The sequence below is a fragment of the Onychostoma macrolepis genome, chromosome 09, assembly GCF_012432095.1.
Source record: "Onychostoma macrolepis isolate SWU-2019 chromosome 09, ASM1243209v1, whole genome shotgun sequence".
Classification (NCBI taxonomy): domain Eukaryota; kingdom Metazoa; phylum Chordata; class Actinopteri; order Cypriniformes; family Cyprinidae; genus Onychostoma; species Onychostoma macrolepis.
In genome coordinates, this window is record NC_081163.1 from 14965382 (window position 1) to 14983380 (window position 17999).

The 17999-nt window shown below is 38.5% G+C and overlaps 1 protein-coding gene across 6 annotated transcripts in view; it reads right to left on the reverse strand.

Moving 5' to 3' along the window:
• dachd (dachshund d) overlaps nucleotides 1–14685 on the reverse strand; it is a 109881-nt gene extending 95196 nt beyond the window's left edge. For 3 of the 6 annotated variants that reach the window (XM_058786386.1, XM_058786385.1, XM_058786381.1), the window contains exon 1: nucleotides 13931–14684. In XM_058786386.1, the coding sequence (XP_058642369.1) occupies nucleotides 13931–14496 (566 nt within the window). In that variant the 5' untranslated portion in view covers nucleotides 14497–14684. Of the gene's footprint in view, nucleotides 1–13930 lie in introns of all 6 variants that reach the window. The other 3 variants (XM_058786383.1, XM_058786382.1, XM_058786384.1) reach the window with 2 other exon arrangements.
• Nucleotides 14686–17999: the final 3314 nt, after the last annotated feature.

Below are 17999 nucleotides of genomic sequence, written 5' to 3' on the forward strand. Positions count from 1 at the left end.
TTCAGAAACAAAAGGCTAGCAAAAGCTAAGAAGAACAGTACGACATCAGGCGCTAATCACTGCACTATTCACGGATACCACTAGAATAAGTAACATATCACTTTTATGGGCCATGTTCTCCTGCCATTAACAGCTAGAGAAAAAGACGAGGCCATATGAGCACAACCTTGAAATGAAACGCCTGCCGTGGTTAATCATATTCGGTTGTAAATTAGCTTTAATAATACATCGGCTAGCACATTTTCCACACACACCACTTTAAATAGTTAGCATGATGCACCCATTGCCGACAAGCACAGGGCCGAAAAAGAGATGCAAACTAGTTTAATCAAATAGGGCTGAGATTGGGTCAGTACATTTCCCTAATAGATTTGGATAGAGGGTCAGAGACACTTTTAGGTGTCCGCTAGTGGATTTGCATGAATGTAAATTTACTCTTCTGGGTCGCAGGATAGTATAAATAGCCCCGAGTTCCTCAAGCCGTCTCTATTCTAAACAGCAGTTATTCAGAACAACTGCTACAATGGTGAAATTAAAGGGGGACGGCAGGGGGAAGGTTCCTCTTGCCACAACAAAGGAAGGAAATCCCACTTAGATTTGTACTTCTCCCTTTCTTCTACCTTTAGCGGGTGTATCAGAGAACAAACAGTGCCTGAAGCTGGTAGCCACCTGCAATGTATTCCCCCACCCCCATTAAAGTCCTTCACAGAAATCAGAATTTAATAAATCACCCCAGAGTCTGACAGAGTTTATCTCAAGGGGTCGCTTTGACTCGGGAGGAGTCGCTAGACAGACAAAGCCTAGGCCGATAAGATGTGAAATTAAATACAGTTAGCAGTTGGAAACAAAGGACAGAATGTGTCACAAGCCGCTACGTAACCACCAAAAAGCTTATTGCCGAAGAAATGGCAGAGACAGGAGGTGATTCATTTCAGTTCGCGCACATTTAACCTCATTTGCATGCTTACTGTCAACATATCTCTCTGTCGCCGATACGTTCAAGAGCTTTCATTAAGGCCTGAAGTTGACATCCCTTTTATTGAGGCATGGCATATAAATCATGGCCGTCGCACACCTGCACATCTCGATCGGAGATCTTGCTCTATCATGTTATGGTTCCTTTTAAACACATGACAGATACGACACCAGTCATCGCTTAAGGTAGGGAGTTATGGGAGTGCGGTTTATCTCTGTATGAACAGATATCCTCACTTAACGTGTTGAAATACAGATTATTTACCACAGCAAATATGGCACTTTAGTAGAGAGCCAGTTAAAAGTGAAGGGTGTCATTTTTGCGCAACTACCATCACCAAATAGAATTGCAACAATACTGACTGTTTTCAAACATGTTTCCAGAACACCACCATTGGTTGGAAAACTGGTAGTCCCACCCCCAAACTCATTTTGTTGGCTGGTCAGGATGTTCAAACAAACAAGTGCCAAAGCAACAAAGTTTACACTTTATGGAGAAGTCAGCCTATAAATGACATACTGAATAGACTCTCATGACAATTCGTATTAGGGAAATTGCACGGAATTCATATGGTCTGCTTAAACTGCACTGAGAGTTGTGTTTACAGATCCTTACATTTACTTAAAATTGTATCGAATTAATCAAACTGTACAAATTCATATGAAGTCACCAACTTATTGCATTGTCATGTGATCAGGTTGGCTTTATTTTAGTTTTCTCTAGTGGTCAACCAATTTATACCATATTTTTCAACATAGGCTCAACGTGCCTCTACATACATTTCTGCAAAACTGAAAAAAACGTACCAATATGTACGAATCACTGCGGTTTCCAGTTGAAATGAACACTAGAGGCAGTAAAACTCCGACAACTTTTATTAATTTTTACATAAAGTATGATTTACAGGTACAGAGTTTTGATTTATTGTCATTCTTGATTTATTATAAATTATTAATTTTAACACAATTGCTTGCAGAATATTATGTTATGACTTCAAAACAACTTTAAGATCCTGCACGATTTGAAAACTGATACTTTTGAACGTTGTCGTCACATTTACAGATTTATATGCACAAGTTTTCTAATTTACTAGGTTTGCTCGGTAGCTCACGTGATATGGCGTTGCATTTGAAAGATGAAGAGCTCCTGTACAAACCCCATGAAACTACGGTTCAACAAAACAGCTCAAATCCACATGAGGAAGTTAAAATAGCACAGCTGCATCAACAAATGCGCTTTTATTTCACTTTTGTTAACACTATCAGGTTGGTTTAGTGTTGGGTTTGGTGTAGAGGATATTTCCAACACGATAAGAGCATTAACCTTTAGTGACACACCATGGAATTTTTAATTCTGAACAGCCGCAATACGTACCTCAAGCCGCATAATAAAAACGCAGGAATACCTGCCTGTACCAACATATTAAAAACGTGCCGCAGTCACGTATTGAACGTGTGTTTTAGTGCCACTCTCTGGACATTTCACTTTGAAACTGCCATGAAACGTGCAGTAAGGTACATAAAAACAGTGTTGCAGAAATGTATTTAGAGGCACGAAAAATGTTATTTTAATATTAATATTAAGAGTTATTTTTACTTTTTTAAATGAAATTAATGACATGACACATTGTTTAAAAATGATTACGAACCTAATATGACAGAGCATACAATACACCAAGATTTAAAACTTGATTTAAAGTTGGTCTGTTGTGTGGATCTCGGATTTCCATGTTCAATATTGGCCAACCAAGCTGTCTCAGCATCTTAAGCTTAAACATAAAAATGGCATGTTTCACCTTTAAGTTACATAGGTTAAAAACAGGAAAAAGAAACTACCAACAAGACAACTGTAGGGCACATTACATGTCAGCTATCATCCACAGCTAGCATACTAATGGTGTGTTGGTGTGCTAGCAACATACGCCTGCTGTAATGAAAGAGGTGAGTTTGAAATTTTCAATGAGCACTTTGGCCCTGTCTTTTATTATAAACACTCCAGGGTCCAGGAGGGCACGAAGCAAAACGGTGGGAATGGACTGACCCGCGCACCACGCCTAATCTGTCCCGACTCGGTCCGCGCCACCGACGGCCTCGCTCGCTATCTGTTTCTCAAACTGATGCCTTCCTGCTGGGACGGCGTGGCTGGAGAGCTGTCAGCGTGCTGCCCTTTCTGGGGCGCTGCGCTATCTCTGCCTGCACCAGTCCGCCGTGGCCTGTTGAAAAGAGCTGTCATAGCCTCGCAAGTCTCTGACATTCCTATTGGCTTGACCCTGACCCTTTGAGAAGCGCACCTTTAATTATCCTGTCTCAAATCTCCTTCCATGGCAAAACGAATATACATATCATAGCCGTGAGCATGTGTGCTATTCTTTTAAAGTACGCATTTGAGGGCCCCACTCAAAGCTGTGTGACTCTTGGAATAATATTAGACCATTTGGAATGTGACTGTGAGACTAGCAAGAGACACAGCTGCAGAAGAGCTTCCTTTATCAAGGGAAAATTACATAATGCCCCAACAACTACGAGCTGTTTCCAGCACTCCACTACAATACTTAAAGTATAAAAACAGCACAGAAGACATAAATATGATGTATTGTTTTAGCTGCCTTGCCCAACATCCTCCAATTAAACATTTCTGTCACTGCAAGGAGTGTAAAGACGCTTTTGATCCATCAGATCTGTGGGCTTGCTTTTGTCTCACATTCCTTTTCTGACATTTGAAAGGTCAAGAGTGAGAGGACATTTGATAACTGCAAAATCCTCATACTCCATTTTACAACCCTTAATCTGCCTTCTCGGAATTGGTAACATACCATTTTATCTTTGGGAGGAGGGCTGGAGAGACTAGGAAACTAAGTCTGTTCGCATTTGTTCACCATAAGGTGAAGCTTTAGGAATTCACTGCAGTGAAGACAAAAAGAGGAAAGAATCGGCTAACGCTCGACCGCGATAAAAGGTCAAGTCGCTACACAGAAATACATGCTTGCTAAGAGAGACAAACTACTGTACCATAAATAATGAGTGAGGCAAACTGTGTTTTCCTCTTTTTTTAGGCTTCAGGAAACTGTGCATTGTCAACACTGAGCATGTAGCGTGGCTTTGACCCAAATATTTACACAGTATCACAGAAATCAAGAGAGCTGTTTGTTCCAAATGCAGATCAAAGTCAATAGAGCATGTGACATTGTTTTAATGCAACAGTTCAGTAAATACAGAGTAACTTACAGTTTAGACACAATATTGACAGATACCAGTCCCTTAATTCCAAACACATATATAAATGGTGTTTCATGTCTCCAAGTCACACAATGCCGTGGCTTTCAGAAACGAACGATTCAATGACTCATTCATGAACCAGTGTGAGTTCAAACAAATTGGTTGAGCGAATGATTCAATAATAATTGCTATGTTACTTGTTTTTTGAATGAATTAGTGTTTTGAATGAATCGGTTGACTTAATAATTCCATAACTCACTTGTATGTGAAAATCCCTTTCACTAACACACAGACTGAGTTTGTTCATAATATATATATATATATATATATATATATATATATAAAATGAAACAAAACACTTTTTATGTGATAACTATATATCACATAAAAGTGTTTCTGTTTCATTTTTATATATATATATATATATATATATATATATATATATATATATATATATATATATATATATATATTTATTTATTTATGAACGATCAGTTATAATAATATGAGTTATAATAATATGAACTTACAACAAAGTAACTGACAGTCTTTATCTGTTGTTCCTGTTGTTGTTGTTGTTTTGTCAAGGCTTTGTTGTTCTCTGTACAGCACACAAGGCCTTCCGCTGTGCTCCCAGCACCGTGTTCCCTTCTCCCTCCTCGGCAGGACAGTCTTTCCCATTAAATAAGTCCTATTCCACTTAATGGCAACCTTGGGAGATCTGTAGCGCTTGAAAGCACCGGCACTTAACACTTTGTAGTCAGAGAAAACGTTTTTTTGATCTGCTCGTGTCATTTAATCATCCGTATTCTACCGAGCTACTCAGAAACAATTTTGCAGGATATTAACTTCTGGCTAAACCCTGCTTGTGCCATTTGTGGTTCCACTCAACCAATGGTCCCGTGGGGGCCAGAGCCCTCCTCACAGCTGTAATGAGCTTTACTGAGCTGAATAAAACAGTTAATAGAAAGGTAAGATCAAAAATGCATGAATCATGAAATGTTAGCCAGATCCCAATGAAAATGGCTCTGGTTAAGTAGTTGTAGCATTGTTGGGCGGCTTCAGTAGTGCAGGAGACAGTTTAGTGGCTTATTGGATGGCTATACATACCATGTATAAAGTTACTTAAGTGCTCGCCTGCAGGGAGAACCATGTCAAATCACATTGAAAATAACTTTGAGGAGCAAATTGAATGTATTAGCTTAAAGGGAGGTGATGTCTATGGGGAACGCTGACACTTAATACTGAATTATCCAAGACAAAATACATTGAGCAAAAGTAAAGTGATTCACTGTTCTTTCAAACCCCCCCCAAAAAAAGAGACAAAAAAAGATGGTTTCTGCTGGTGAGAAAACCTACTTCTTACTTGGTTGGCATCCACAGAATACACAGACAGGCAGTGCCGTCCCATGAAAACCATTTTTGTTCCATTACAAAAAACTAGGTCATCCTCTCATAATTGTCAATCATGCAATAAATCTTTCTGTGCCGCAAATGAATACTGCACTGGGAATGAAACAAAGCTTATTGGCATGCAATGTCAGCTTGACTTAATTCATTCTCCTTTTCAGCTGAGCCTATTCATATGTGAAGTTTACGGATATCACACTGCCTGTTCCAGAGCGGGATAATAGATGTGGACAGACACATTATGCTGGGAATGTTGTATTAGCACAGCGTAAGCTGTCTGAATGGAGACACAGCTCACAACAGAGTTTAAAATGTGAGACCGGATCCACAACTAGAATAAATTATCTTTCTTTAAGGCACTTTGGAAGAATATTCTATCCCGAGCACATGAATGTAAATATGTAAATATATGTACAGCCATGAACCTTCTCTTCAACGGCTCTGAAATGAAAACAACAAGCAGAAGTTTCAAGGGATTCATTTTATCTGAATCATCTGTTAGTGACGTCATGTCTTAAAATAAATCCACAATCAGAATCATTAGTAACTTAATCTTTTCTGGTACAGTAAGAGCATGAGATGGAAAAGACTTGAGCATGCCTTAAAATGAATAGAGGTAATGCAAAAGACAACAAAAGGTATCACGGGAAAGAAAAAGCTCTTAAATGTCTCAATAGATTCTTATTTTTCTCCTGGGAAAAAAAGATCCCATTAATCTCACAAGTATCTCCTCTTGAGTTTCAGAAGAAATGTCAACAATATCTCAAACTGTGCATTAAAAAGTTAAAGATTTCAATATGAGCTATGCAATTCACATTCATTTCTCAGTTTCATTTTTAAAAATGTCAATATTTAATTAAATGAATATATTTTTATAACTTAATTTCGGACAAAATATCTCCGATTGTACAAAAAAAAAAAATGTTTGTACAATCCAAGTCACACAATGTCATGCGATTTCACCATCTCATATGAATTATTACAAGTCATCATGAGACTGTGTTTGTGTTTCTGAATATGTAATTGTTTCATCGCACAAAGGCTTGAACACAATATCTGTGTCTGCTACAGCTCTGGGCTCACCATTTACCTTCTCCTGCCAGGTGTCGTCAGTTTACAAATATCTGATTGGACAGACGGGAAAAGCAGTGGTACGCCTCCAGCAGACGAGTTCGGTGTCATGTCTCTCTGGAGCAAACTGTCAGTCTTTAAGAAGAGAGTAATAATAGCTGGGTACCACAGCCACTTGCTATGGAAAAAACACTTTCTTTTTTAAAGAAACCTTAGCAAGAAGCTGACATTTGAGTCTGGAAGAGAAACTCAAGCGGAGCAGAAAGAGTTATCAGAATGGCTGTCTCACTGGACTTAGACAACAGCAATGTGAGAAGCTCTGGATTGCTTTCAAAGGAACAACACCTTTGTTTGTTGATAATGAAATACAGTAAAGCCCGTGGAAGGTTTCGAAGGGTTTTTGGGAAATGCGTTCTTTGTACTACAGTTATTAAAGAAAGCATTTCCATTTGTTTTAAATGGGCTGTATTGCGTGTTGGGATGTTTTCCCTGCATAACACTGTATGCTATGCGACACTCATTCAAGCTGGCCTTCATTTGGCATTCTATGATCAAGCTACAAGGTCTCTGTTTGCTTTGCTCTCATAAAAAGAGCTACAGCAGCATTTAAAAATGTTTCATATATTCAAATGGAAGAGTAAACAACAGTCATGCACATTCAAACACTTGACGTGTACATATTTACATCAATGCAATAGATGAATTAAAATAAATAAAAGCTAATCGAATAAAAATTTTAAAAAAAAACAGAAAATAAGCTAAATAAGCTTCCTCGAAGGGTTGTGAGAATGAGATACAAACACACAAACAACTGCATCAATATGGGCAACATATGGGATCCTCAGTGGGAATGAGCACCGAAATTTGGCTTTTCTATTATAATTCAATTGTGTTAAATTGACTTGATAGGCTTCTGTGCAGCCCGTGAGGATTCCAGCTTCATAAGAGAGGCCTGGTGTCTCAGCTTTGTCAAAGGCCCATCATGCTTTGAGCTCTGATAGAATTCCATTCTATTCTCAAGTGTCATTAGCTGTGGGCCAGGTAAAGATTAGATAACAATCAGAACTTTATGAGATACCTTTAGAGGTGTTAGGAGTCTTTTGTCGCACTGCTAAGAGAGGAATGTGGATCAAAAAAAAAAAAAAAACCTTATAATTTCCTCTTTTCTTTCATTCCTTTGAATCATCAAACAGAGTGAGGACTCTTCAGTTGTTTTGGCAGTACTGAAAAATGTAAACGTATTTTGAAGGAGCAAAGAAAAACTCTTAACATGCCTTGTTAAGCATATTTCATGGAGTATTCATAAATGACTAAATATATAATTTATGGCAGAATTCTGAAAGCAGTTTTATCAAAGGTACTTTAATAATATAATTCGTTTTTGCAGGAGAGCTTGAAGTGAGTTGAATTGAGAATGCTATTTAGTTTGTCCTAGGAAAAGAGTCTCCAGCACTCCAGAGCTCTTTGTTTTTCTTTAATGGAGTCATGGCGCTCTCATTGCGCTGTAAAGTGGCGCTTGTTCTGACCTAAATGAAAACAGCCTCGAGACCTCAGCGGTCACCTGTCCTTCACTGCAGTCCCGCCAAAACCTGCTGACGGCATCTCCGAGCTCCCCGCACCTCATTGACGCTGTTTATGACAGCGGTCCAAACCTAAATATCCAGTTTTTGCTGTCTTCTTTCAAAACCGCAGAGCTCATAAAACATCCATCATGACTTTCCTCCATTTTATAAATATCACTCTTACAGGGTGGATTTCCCATCATTATCTTTTATCACAGCAGAGTGGGACAAGAAGAGGCCATTAAGTTCAAACAACGCAGATATTTCCGTGATAACATGAAAAAGTTTATATAGAAGGAGATTCATCATTTGATAGGATCTTGAAGACGGGGGAAAAAACAAGAAGAGGAAATTTCTGGAATCCCATTTCAGATTGCTTCCCTGAAGTATTCTTCTTCTTTTTTTTTCTCTCATGTCAGCTTCAACATGAAAATGAAGCCAGGGAAAATTAACTCCTGATACGGCTACGCTGAATTAGACGGTGAAAAAAAAAAAACACTTTTTAAGGATTCCGGCCTTGTCATTTTCAATTTTCTGCTCTTTGGACATGCTTGTATTCAGATTCCCGAACATCTACTCGGCATATCAATCCTAATTAGACAATCTGGGTCCGCGAAGGATGAGAGCCGAGTTATTTGCATAATTTAATCATAAATACTCAGCGATACATATTTCCGAATGCATTTGTACAATCATCTTTCTATCCTTAGGGCAAAAGTATTAATATGATTAGGCAATAATTCTTTAAAAAAGGAGGAAAATAGGAAACCAGAAAGTGCACTCTCTTTTTAAACTCCAGCTTTGGGCTATATGAAAAATTAATTAATTTCTGGGGAAAATCAATTTCTTTATGTGACCATATTAGACAGAGCCGAGCTAAGGCCTGGAATCGCTCTCCAATCAAGAAATCTCATCTGCTCTCTCTAACTTGTGTCAGTAGTGGTTAGCGTCCCTGCGCGAGCGTCAGCGATCTGCGCACTGCTTCCTAAATATGCTGTAATGTAGAAGGGATGGTGGCTAAAGACATGCCAGGGCTCGGAGTCAGAGAGCTTGTAATGCATTGCTTTTTCCACCGGCAATCTGTCTCAGGTGCGACTACGGAGGCTAGTGTCACTGTCCTGTCTCGTTTCATCCAGCTGGTGGTCAGAAAAAAAGAAACCTGCAGATGATTTGACACGCTTACACTTGCTTGTTGGATTTGAGACTGATTGATGACTCACGCCGTCACTCACGGTCACCGCAACCTGTACTGAGAAATCATGAACGTTCGCTATTTGCGCAATTAACGTTGCATGTTTGACCAGTCTTATTTTTAATTTAAAAGGACAGTTCATCCAAAAAAAAAAAAAATGTAATACTGTCATCATTTAGTCATGCTGTACCAAACCTGTGTGACTTTTTTCTTCTGCTGAACACAAAAGAAGATTTTTGGAAAAATGCAATACATTGAAAGTCAGTGTTGTTTTGGACCCTACTGACTTTCATTGTATTACACAAAAGTTCTTCAAAATATCTTCTTTTGTGTTCTGCAGAAAAAAAAAAAAAAAGGTTTGGAATGAGATGAACGTGAGGAAATAATAATGATTTTCGTTTTTCATTTTTAGTTTTGGCCGAACTACCTCTATAATATGCAGGTCAAATGTCAAAAACATGAGTTCTGCATATTGAAATTCAAGAGTGTGTGTGCAAGTACGAGAGCTTGAACAGAGGAAACGCATCAAATAGGCTACAAGTGTTTCAAGAAATGTACATATTTTTTCCTAGAACTAGTGTTTTAAATGAACATACAGAGGTATCAAGTTGCTTTTATCAGTGTCACGTTCATAACAAACTCCTCTTTTACCATCTCCTTTTGCATTGACGACGGATGCCAAGTGCACAGTTAATTTGAACACACGTGGCTAATCCTATCAAGGAGAGCTCCAGTGACTCACGGCAATGGATGGAAAAAATAAAACCCAGATTGTTTATCTGCTTCATTTTCGATCTATCAGCACCGATCGTGAGTGAGGAATATGGAATCGTACATATAATTTGTATGAAAGTGCTACAATGAATCTGTGATTTTAACAAGCCTTTTAACATGCATCCCCCGCCCCCCCATACATCACCCCCTCCAACTCTTTCATCCTAATCAGCATCTGTCTCTCTGTTTTTTGAAGTTATTATCGCCTCAGCTCCCTCTTGGATGTGGTTGCTGGGTGACGGGTATCTTAGCACCCACTCTGACTGGGAATGATTTGAATTCGATCCAAAGATTTCCCATGAGTACCTGTAAACACATCCGTGCCTTGTCGAAAACAAATATATCAGAAGAGCACTGCAAAGAGAGCGAGAGAGGGGAAGAAAAAAAAGAGCGATAAAATCTGCCACTGTGTGTTAAGACGCACCCCTGAGTGCTAAACAAAATAATGACGCTCCTCGGTAAATATGCCAGTCTGTGTTGTACACAAACAAAAATATTTTGTCAAATGTGATGCACTTGTGACTGAAGTATAAATCCTTAAAGTAAAATAGAAATAGAAATTTGAAACATAATTCATTAAATAAAAATACACACAAGACATCTTCATGAAATGACATTTAATTCTATTTTTAAAAATAAAATAAAATATGCAAGTGCATTCATATGCATCTATTTAACATGACAACGACTGTCAATTAAGCGCCTGGTCCTCCGACGTAACAGCTGCCTCAGCACTCACCTCCAGCCCAGCCGCCCTGGTGTTTCAATAACCTTTCCTCAGAGTTCAAATGTCACCAGGCGGCAAGAACCGCACCGTCCCACACGGACAAAATGGAAAGGAAAACAAATAGCTGAAGTATTGCTTCTCATGGGGCAGACTCATAACTCCTATGAAAGCAGAGAGATTACAGCCCCGTATCTGTTCGGCGGCAGAAGGTGCGCATTAATCTGGGCCGAGGGTCCCCGGGAGAACGAGGGGGGGAGCCGGAGGAACACGTCCTCATGCGGAAGGGAGAACGGGGCGAGTCTGACTCTGCTTCACGGGGAATTCTTTTAACGTGAGCAGACAAAGATGTAAGGCCGCTGTTATCCCGTAGTAAAGAGGATTATTAGCAGTTCCTCAGCACTCTGGAAGTCGAGCAGCGTGCTGGAAAAGTGAGACTGCTAGTGCTTATGCCATTTTTTTTAAATTATCTCTAGTTTTTGTGCCTAATGGGAATAGATTTAAATAAGCCGGACTCAAACCTGACCACTTATGCTTGTTAACACAACACAATGCGCCACACCTCTGATGTTCTCATGTTATGACAAGGTAAACTTCCTCACTTCAAAAAAAACTAATCATTAAAATGTACACTGCTTTAGACAAACTAAATGATCCATCCTTAAAACTCAACATCTGAGCACGTAACTGCATCCCAAGTCACGTCCATGCAAGAGTTATGACTTAGCGTGCTGACCTTCCCCGTACGGAGAACCAAACCAGATGTATATACATTAAATCCACACTGTAAATAAGAGCCAGTGTGTTTGTGTTCCATCCGAGCAGATACCTTTTGTCCATACAAATGATGTAATCCTCCAAATGGGAAGCAGACATGGAGGAGGTGATTGATTTCAGCACAACACCGGCAGTACCAGGTGCTTTCAGAGACAATTACAGGCCTCTCTATGCAGCAGTAATAGGCCAGCACTTTAGCGTCATTAAAGCAATGTGTAGCACTGCATTATCCTTTAACCCCATCACTGACCACTCTCCTTCCCAGCCCCGGAGTTCAAACCACACACTCCATCAACTCAGGACCCTGGGACGGGCCGCACGAGGAGGAGGGGAGCCGGACTGAATGCAAGCTCAGGCCCAGGAGGAGCTCGGCACAGACAGACAGCATGGGAAAGACTGATAGCAGACTGCTCCATTAGCACCGCTGCTGGACAAACACACATAAAGCTAGAGGAGAGTATTTGCAACACTCATTTTCAGACAAAAATATATAATACTGCTTTAAATCAAGTGTACAATTAACTGCACTGTGCAATGCATTTGGTGCTATTCTACAGCTGTAATTATAACTGGCATTCAGAAATCCAATATATGTGTTTTACAAGAAAGAGTACAAAAGAAATATAATTAGTCAATAATGCATATTATAATTGTATACATTTTGCAAAAATATGTGATGTGTTTTTTTTTTACAGAAGAATTTTTATTTCGCACTCACACTGAATAAAAGTGGCACTTGTCCAAAACAGAAAATCATATTACAAGTGTGCTATTTTGTATGCATATTTTAATTATTAATAATAATTATTTTAATTAATAATATTGTGTTAAAAATAACTTTGGAAAAATAGTTCCTATCAGACTGCAAATTAATATCTAAAAAGATTGGCATCAATATTATGAGCAATTTGTCACAATATTCTCATAAACAACTTGTGATTTAATTTTCAGTTTTTACAGCATTAAAATTCTTCATTTAAAAAAAAAATATCTGAAACTGTACAACACTCTGGCTCGAATTGCTGCATACACAAAGGTGTTTTATGTTTTCATTTCAGATGAGCTGTCAACACCTTGACATTTTTAAATTAGCTTACTTTTTCTTGTAATTATTGGGCCCATTCACTTGATCACTAAAGGGTGACATTAAAGTTTCAGGGCGAATTATTCACCGATGTTACAAGCAGTAATTGTTTCCTGTGTGATTTTGTACCTTCAAGCACTGTATCACTCCTGCCATTAAGTATACAAGCACTTATTGACTATGATTTGATTTCTCCCCAGAGGAAGAAAAGAGCAGAAAGAAATGTCTGCCTATAAATACAACTAATACATAGGAGATAACATATATTATAATAGGTCTGACAAGCATGCTTATTTTAAATCTGCTCAAATAACAGAAAACCATTTCAAATAAAATTTTCCTCATATGCTCAATATGAGCACACTATTGCTTACAGCATGAACAAAAGCATGGTGACTTTAAAACATCAAATTTGTTAGTAGAAAAAAAATGTAACAACAAGAGAAAAAAATAGCTCTTATGCTCTATACATAAACCTGTGCATGATTTCCACAAAATACATTTAGGGCCAACTGTCATTTATGAATTATTTATTCTAGTAAATATTTGGAAAAAAAAAAAAAAAAGAAAAGAAAACACCCTGTATTTTACATGCACTACAACATTTGAATAAAATGTTTGCATTTATAACATTCAACTTTCTACCATTGCAAAAAGTTGAGTTAGTCGCTTTATAGTATTCTAGAATTTGTTGCTATTTTTATTAGAATGATTTTTAATAATATAGGTATTAGATGTGTTTCTTCAATGGTTCTTTGCAACACCTTGTGTTCAGCAAAGACCCCTCTAATTTTCTCTCTGAATAGAGTTCTTTAGTTCAAAGTTATTGATGTCACATTCTAAGTAAAGAACATAAAACTACAGAATAAAAAGTTTTTTTTTTTTTTTTTGCTTTTCTCGTGTGACATCAGACTGCAAAAACTTTTTGGACTTTTATTTTTTTGAAGAGCAAATAAAAATCTGAAGGTATTTGCAAATATCCTGTACATTATTTCCACATATTCCTGTCATAATTAGCCTAACTTAACGCATAAAGCAACTATATGAGTTTTACTACCCATACATTCTAACCAAAGGTTCACTTGACGTCTCATCTAACTTGACTATTGATTATTTGGTTTGAAGCACTAAAAGAGTGTCCTAACCTGGCGTTAGTGCAGTCGTTGTAGAGGGTCTCGAAGTCTTTTCTGGAGATGAGTTTGCAGCGGTTGACCCCGGGCTGGATGGCCCCCAGTCCGCGCAGGATGCGGACCTGCTCCACGTTACACACCACCGGCGTGATCTCCAGCCGCTTGAGTTTGGTGTAGACGGTGTGCAGACCCCCGACCAGGTGTTTGAGAAACAGGTCAAACGCCTGGGGCAGGCAGATGAGCTCCTGTCCTTCCACCGTGAAAGAGGCCACCTTGGCGCCCCTGAGCTCCACCATCCGACACTCATTATTCTGCGGGGTGTTTTCAACAGGGGACGGGGTAGAATACACGGGCTTGCCGCCCAGTGGGATGCTGCTGGTGTTGGTGCTGATCAGATCCGTGCGGAACAGATTCTGAGTCGCTGACTGAGAAGGAGACGCAGAAGTGGCCGAGGGCGAGGATGATGATGCTGCGGTCGCGGAACATGATGATGATGATGCTGATGATGCTGACGAAGAAGTTGAGATCGGACACGGCTGGACCAGAGACGATGGGGGAATCAGAGCAGCCGGTACGGCCATGGTGTTCTGCACCTATCAAATAAGTTCAGACGGGAAGCAGAGCCAGTATGCAAAAGTAGCGCAAAGAAGAAGAAATCCACCCCGAGTGCGCTCCGCCGACGCGCGAATGGATGTGGAGAGGTGCCGTGCTGAAATTAGAGCTCTGAGAAAGATTGAGAGAGAATGACAGGAAGAAAATGAGCAGAAAAGTGTGCCTCTGCTCTGTGGATGAGTTGTTGTTGTCACAAGGTACAGAGAGGGAGGAGCCACTATCAGCCCTTTGAAACGGAGACATGCACAATCTAATGCGACCCTAGTGGAACAGCGTGCGGAACGTTTCCAGCGTTTACTTACAACCTTTTCGTGAGCTCGGATGAAACCTGCGCTTCTTCTAGGACTGTTCTCTCAAACTCGACTTCAGGACGCCTCTCGCCTATTATTGTTCATTGTTTGAAAGTACACTTGAAGTTCACACTTTTTGAGTGAGAGAATAAGCAAATAAAAAAGGTAAAACTTTTTAGCGTTTCATTAATATTGTATATATTATTGTCAAATATATGAAGAAAAAAAATAGCTATGTATATAATGATGTGTTGTAAATATGTTTTTGTTTTCACATTAATGAAAGTTATTATCACTAATACAATTAACAAGATGCAAAAAGTCGGCAACTGTGAATTGAATCAGTGCCATATTCAGAACTTCAGGTGAGTTTCTGGAGGTGAGACCAGTGTGAGGTGTAACACCATCAATTTAGCCAATTAGAAATGAGCTACAGGGGTGAAATTGCATCAAACATGATCACCATCCTCCTGAGGTGATGGTAAAAGTTATAAGAGGATTTCCAGAACAAAAAAACAAAAAAAAAAGTAGGTAAAGTAATGTTTCAGGTCTGGTATATTTGATTTGCCGTCAGGTTAATGTAGGCCTATGTTGACAGAACTGGTATCATCTGAATTTGTTCTGTTGTTTAATTGGATATGTGGCATCCATGCAAGATTTCATGTAAAAAAATTTAAAAATCATGTATAAGCAGACAAGAATGCGACATTACACACAATTGTGAAAGTGACACATACACACACACACACACACACACGTTATAGCCTATGCATTTTTATTTATTTTTCATTTTAAATGTTTTTAAATTTCAAATACATTTCTTAAAGCTTTAGTATTTTGATGTAAAAGTATAAACGCAGGGAAACAAAAATTCAAATGTGTATGTTTTCTATTTGTAACAGACAATTATAGAAACATTGCGTTTAAAAAATTGATACAGAGCAACAACAAAAAAGTACAGATGTTGAAACAAAAAGTGTCAAAACAAATTTCTCATGCCTGGTTTTGCACATATATATTTCTTCAAACACCTTCTCCTGAAGCAAAGAAAAAACAATATGGAAGTGTACACTGTCAGAACCTATCCAAGTAAACTTATAAGTTCAAGTTAGTCCGATCTGATCTGCTTTAAGATAAGCAGAATGCCATTTCAGAATTGTCATTCAGGCACAGAGGTAGCATGTAGTGTAAAAATCAATATCCACTTAAAATTCATAGCCAGACAAAGTTGCCCTTTATGTTGCTAACCTTTGCTTAAATATGCATCATATTAAGATTTCATTAAAAACAATGAATGTCATGATAGTTTGCCAACAATTTTTCATGTTAGCATGGGGTTAACTGCAAATGATGGCCATAAAATTCCTCACAAAGAACTGCTAGCAGACATTCATTTAGGGAAGAATGATGATAAGACAAAAAGGCATCCACAAACTCCACAGGACCCCTATGATGTCTCCGATTCAGAGTCTCTTAACAAGCTGGGTGGGCCTGATGAATCAAACTCCCATTAGAACACCAGTCTTTCAATAGACAAACAGCAGGATGCACAATGCAGAGAAACCCTCAGTTGTTCACTGCATTCTAACTTTGAATGTTCAATTAGTTTTATTGGTTAAATTAACAATGTCTGCAATCTTTATGTACTGGGTAAATGCAAGCATCACGGCAAAATAAAAGAACTCCTCGATCTCGCTCATTAGAAGAAGCCATTCTACACTGCATCATTATTCAGTGAGCCAGGATGAGAGGAATGCTACATGATAACACAGTTCACCTGAGAGAAGTTCAAACCAACAGTAATCAAGAGGTTATGCACAACAAAGAACAGCTTGAAACAGCTGAGAACGAATGTTAAACTGTTTTAATTAAGTCCACTTCAAGGTCAACAGCATAGAAATGACACATCCACCTCAATTAGACAGTTGCATTTAATCTTTCCCTACATAAAATAACATATATAAATTGTTCATTAATATATTAAAGTTGAGAGCCCTAACTTGGGTTAAGATGTTCCTTCCTTAAAGAAAAAAAGTGTACCAATGTGTTCACAACATTGGCATTTACACTATTAGCACTTGAAAAGGATCCGATCCATCAGGAAGGCAAACAGATGACATAAATGCTACCATAAATGCTACCACAAATTAAAACAATCTGACTGTTTGATCGCAATGGATAAAATTATCTTCTGAAGGAGCATAAAGGGTGTTCTTTGTTTCTATTCTCTTTCTCTTTTTTTGAAAATGACATTTAAATGGTTTCTAAATAGTGCTTGAAGTTAGTCAGCGAGATTTATGTGTTTCTTCCATGTGTTTATATGATATCAGAGGCCCATGATGGCTGCCGGGGGATGACATGACATTGCTAATGAGGAAAGGCCCTTCACAAGACCACACGCACAAAGGTTTGATGGCGTCGCAGCCCTGATGACTAACTCGTTCCGTTTTGTTTATGGTATTTGTTACAGCAAACATCAGACATACATGAACCATCAAACAAGCTTAGAACAATCTGGCTACTTTCTTTCCTCATCCTGAACGCACCGGTTTGAAGACTAACGAACGGAGAGGCAGAGGGTGCACAGAGTTTCCCTCCATCTGTATGAATCACCATAAAGCTAATGGATCAGTGTTTAAAAGTAGAACTACGATACGACTTGCGTATGATCAATGGCACTGTATGTTGCTTGATATAATAATTTATTCAGCCTATAAGGCTTTGATAAAACAATGTTGAAAAGCAATTTAAATGAAATTCATTTAAATGTCAATTCTCATGGTTAGGATTTTTCTATAATTGGCTATTTAATTAAAATAATTTTCACAGTCATTAATACAGCTCGCAACTTGTAGTGCTCTGACATGTTTTAATTACATGGTATTAACAAAATTGATATGCTTTAGAAAGCATGGTGAATAAGAAATAATTACACCAATCATACATCATCCCCCTTATGGACATTAAGAGTATTTCAACATAATTGATGAACTTTGAAAAGGGAGATAAATAACTTTAATTGCATAAAACAGGCGTACCTGGTTCAAATAGAAACAGCCGTCATTGCATTGCAACATATTGGCAGATTCCATTAAATGCAAACCTGCTTACCTTCTCATCTGATGAATAAACATGACTTCCATGCAGTAAATATTTGGGTACATCTGCAAGTGTTGTATGTC